Here is a 3989-nt window from a genome sequence, read left to right as displayed (position 1 = left end):
CATCATCTACGCCAATATCGCAATCTATATTACCCTCTTCGGTAAACGCGTCACATCTTTCAATGTCGTCGGTGCGGAACTACTACGAAAATGATCCCCTAGGTCTACATGAGTACGATACTGAGCTATCCGTAAATGATTACTAACTTTGCAGTTTGTTTGTTTTTTTTTACTTTGAACTTAAATAAATCTTCATTTTAATTTATACCTACGTAATTTGTTTTCCTTTCCTACAATAAATTAAACTAGTCAGCGAAATTCAAATCCAAAAGACTTGAAATCTATACAACATGTAACTTAATTAACGCACATCCTGAAATTAGTTTGTTCAGAATCGTTTACTGAATCGATTTATATAATTTTTAATATAGGTAATTTTTTATATCAAAATAATTAAAACTACGGAAATTATTGTCATATTAACCCTGTACAGACAAAACAAATTCAAATAGACCGTAACTCAAAGTAATAAGACTTCGTGTATTGTCGGCTTTTTCCGTAGTTTCGTTATGTTGTGTCGAGTCGAGCGGCGCGCGGCGCGATATTTGCGTGCGTAGTAGTATGACCAAAAAGTTCTCCAAGAATTGGTATAACTAATTTAGTAAATAACAATGCATATACATGTTAAATTAAAAATTCAGGGTATGTATTATGATTATAACATAATATTCTAATTAGGGTGTTTGTAACATTTAACGCACACCCTGTGCGTTAATTACGTTACATGTTGTATATATAAAAATTAATTGCTGTTCGTCAGTCTCGCTAAAACTCGAGAACGGCTGGGCCGATTGAGCTGATTTTGGTTTTAAAATGTTTGTAGAGGTCCAGGGAAGGTTTAAAAGGTGAGAAAAATTCTAATAATTGCCGGGAAAATCTTCAAAACAGCATTTTTCTATTTCCCATACAAACGTTTTCTAAATAAAATGGAGAGTCAATTTGTAATTTATTACCGCTGCATAAAGTTCAAATTCGCGTGCGCGTTGGAGGATCTAATATCGCGTTCTGAAACTCAACAAACGCGACAAAATTGCATAGTCTCAAAATAAATAGTACATAAATAGTGGTCGGCTTCGAGAAACTCAATTTTGATCATATCGAATCGTAACGCGGTGTCCTGCGTGAGCGACGAACGCGACGCGACGCGACGCTGCGAACGTGACGAACGCGATCAACTCAACGGCATGCCCTACATGTGGCCTATGTGACAGTCTGCGGCAAGACGCGACGTAACGCGCACTTGATTTGAGTGCGACCAGATGCGACAACACGAACTACAACGTATGTGGAATAGGAACTCATTTGTGTATTGGTAACTTTTTAGTATTGTTTTCTAAACTGAGAAATGTCATGGCAGGGTTGTCAAGATTTGATAGGTTGTAAGATTAGAATAAACAATACAGAAGTGTTTATTTTTCAACAAGTGACCCACATCGTACATATTGTAATGGTTGATTCAGAAGCGTTGATCGCCGCAGTGCGTGAGCAAAGATTGTTGTGGGACAAAAAACATAAACATTATAGGAATCGTTTATTAGTACAAAGAAGTTGGAAGAATGTTGCCGAAGCAGTAGAATGCACAGGTAAGTTTTAATTACATTATTAACAAGTTTAGTAATTGACTCTTGCAATCATTTTGTTAATCTTTACTGGCTGTTCTTCTGGCCTGCCGCTTCCGCTAAGTGACGAAACCTTCAATGTTCATTAAAATAATTCGCGAATATCTCTCTTGTATGTATGGCTGCCTGACTTGAGGCATTATATCTTCTTGATCTTCGAAGATCAGGGGATGAAGTTGACGCCAAATTTTCGCAATTACTCTCAAGATCACGTATTATATTGTGAAGTAGAGTTATAGCTTTTATAGTGTTAATTGTATTTTCAATATCTGTCTCAATTGGCGTATTAAGTAATCCAAATCTTGACGCTATTGAACCAAAAGAACACTCAACGACCATCCTGGCTCGAGACAATCTATGGTTGAACCGCTCTTTAATATCTCCCTCACTGACATTTTTTTGTGCGTAAGGCTTCAGAAGGTATGTTTTTAATGGGAATGCAGCATCACCCACAAATACAAAAGGCGCTTTAATGAGGGTATTAGGTAAAAAGTCGGGTTCCGGTATTTGTAATTTTTGATGTTCTATTGCTTGTTTTAAAGTACATGCGTCAAAAACTCCAGCGTCGTTATCTTTTCCATAGGCCCCAATATCAACCATTATAAATTTATAGTTTGCGTCAGTTAAGGCTAGTAATACAATAGAGAAAAATCCCTTATAATTGTAGTACATAGAACCAGATTTTTTTGGTTTCTTAATACGTACGTGTTTGCCATCAAGGCTACCAATGCAATTAGGAAATTGCCATTTCTCCCAAAAATCTTTTGCGATACTTTTCCACAGTTCCGTTGTAGGTATAGGCATATGTTTTATTACTAAAGTCTTCCAAATTGCAGTACACACTTCTTTCACTATGTTTGAAATGGCAGTTTTTGATATACGGAAATTGAATGATAACTTTCTATATGGTGTTCCAGTAACCAAATATCTGTAAATAATAATATTGTTTTAATTTCAGCTGATGATGTAAAAAAGAAGTGGAAGAATTTAAGAGATTCGTATAACAGAGAGCTTAAAAAAGTAGAAAAGCCAAGATCGGGTTCGGACGCAGATCAAAATGGTCAATATCAAGGCGATTGGCCACATTTTGAATCAATGCAATTTTTGAAGACAATTTTGAAACCTCGTAAAACGACGAGTAATATTCAAAATAACATATTAGATGAAGATGACATTATTGATGATGATACAATGATGTCTATTCTTTCTGAGCAATCGGCATACAATACGCAAACCGATGAATCGCAGTTCAATACAGATGATACCAATTTGGAAACAATTGATGGCCCTACGGCACAGATACTACATGATACCTCGACACCTGGACCGTCGTATACCCCATCGCGAGCTATTGGAATGTTGGCTAACCAAAAGGTACAAGAAGGTGGAGCAAAAAGTATTGAAGAAACCTTAATAACACTCGAACGAGAAAAGATAGACCTAATGAAGAAAAATTTAAATGAAGACGACGACGACTTGAACTGGTTCAAGTCTATAATGCCGTATGTGAAAAAACTACCATCTCTGAATAAATTATTATTTCGGACTAAGGTTCAAGAGATGCTCATCAACGAAATATCAAAACTGAATACCCCATCAAACACAGAATCTTCAATGACCCCTCATTGAAGATTCTGTTTTTGATGGGGTATTCAGTTTTACTACTTCACTTCTGGTGACTCATCTCAGTGATAATTTCATTATAATTAAAATACACATTTTCAATAATACAATATAATGTAGTTTTATTTCCATGTACTCACCGCAATGTCAAAAGTAATCTTTCTTCAATAGAAATGGGTTTTTGAAAATTTGTTGTTTTTAATTGAAATTCAGACTTAATATAACAAATAATGTAATCGAAAGTAGTCGGTAACACTCCACAATATTGTTTAAACATTTTAGAATCGTTTCTTAATTTTGGATATAAATGATGGAACTCGCCAAATGTGTTTCTTTGTAAAAATATTATATTTGTTTTCTTTCTGTGCTTTTTACGATATTTTTTTAAAAGTCTGTACTTTAAATATGAACTTTCAAACAAAATTGTACTGTACTTCTCCATGATTCGAGAAGTAATGACCAAAATCACGTAGGACATCTGTCGCGTATAGCATCGCGTCGCATTACGTCGCGTCGTGTCGCGTCGCGTCGCGTCGCGTTCGTCGCTCACGCAGGACACCGCGTAATCTGTCCAATTATGTTTTTAATAAGACTATATATAGATATCGAAAGATAAATCTTAAGTTTTGTCACAAATTAAATTATAAATCTTAAGTTAAATTTCTGAACGCAATCATAATATTTGACATTAGATTTGACAACCAACTAATATGTCAATTCATCCTGTCGCATTTCAGAGCACGTGTT

The 3989-nt window shown here is 35.3% G+C and overlaps 1 protein-coding gene across 1 annotated transcript; it reads left to right on the top strand.

The window, feature by feature from the left end:
- The first annotated feature begins 1170 nt into the window (after window positions 1-1170).
- On the top strand, window positions 1171-3248 carry LOC124636016. Its single transcript, XM_047171976.1, has 2 exons — window positions 1171-1583; window positions 2578-3248. Exons 1-2 carry the CDS (start codon window positions 1346-1348, stop codon window positions 3246-3248), a joined length of 909 nt encoding a protein of 302 aa, XP_047027932.1. The 5' UTR covers window positions 1171-1345.
- The last annotated feature ends 741 nt before the right edge of the window (window positions 3249-3989 follow it).

The sequence above is a fragment of the Helicoverpa zea genome, chromosome 13, assembly GCF_022581195.2.
Source record: "Helicoverpa zea isolate HzStark_Cry1AcR chromosome 13, ilHelZeax1.1, whole genome shotgun sequence".
NCBI lineage: Eukaryota > Metazoa > Arthropoda > Insecta > Lepidoptera > Noctuidae > Helicoverpa > Helicoverpa zea.
Note: the sequence above shows the minus strand (reverse complement) of the source record. Positions and strands in the feature narration are given on the sequence as shown.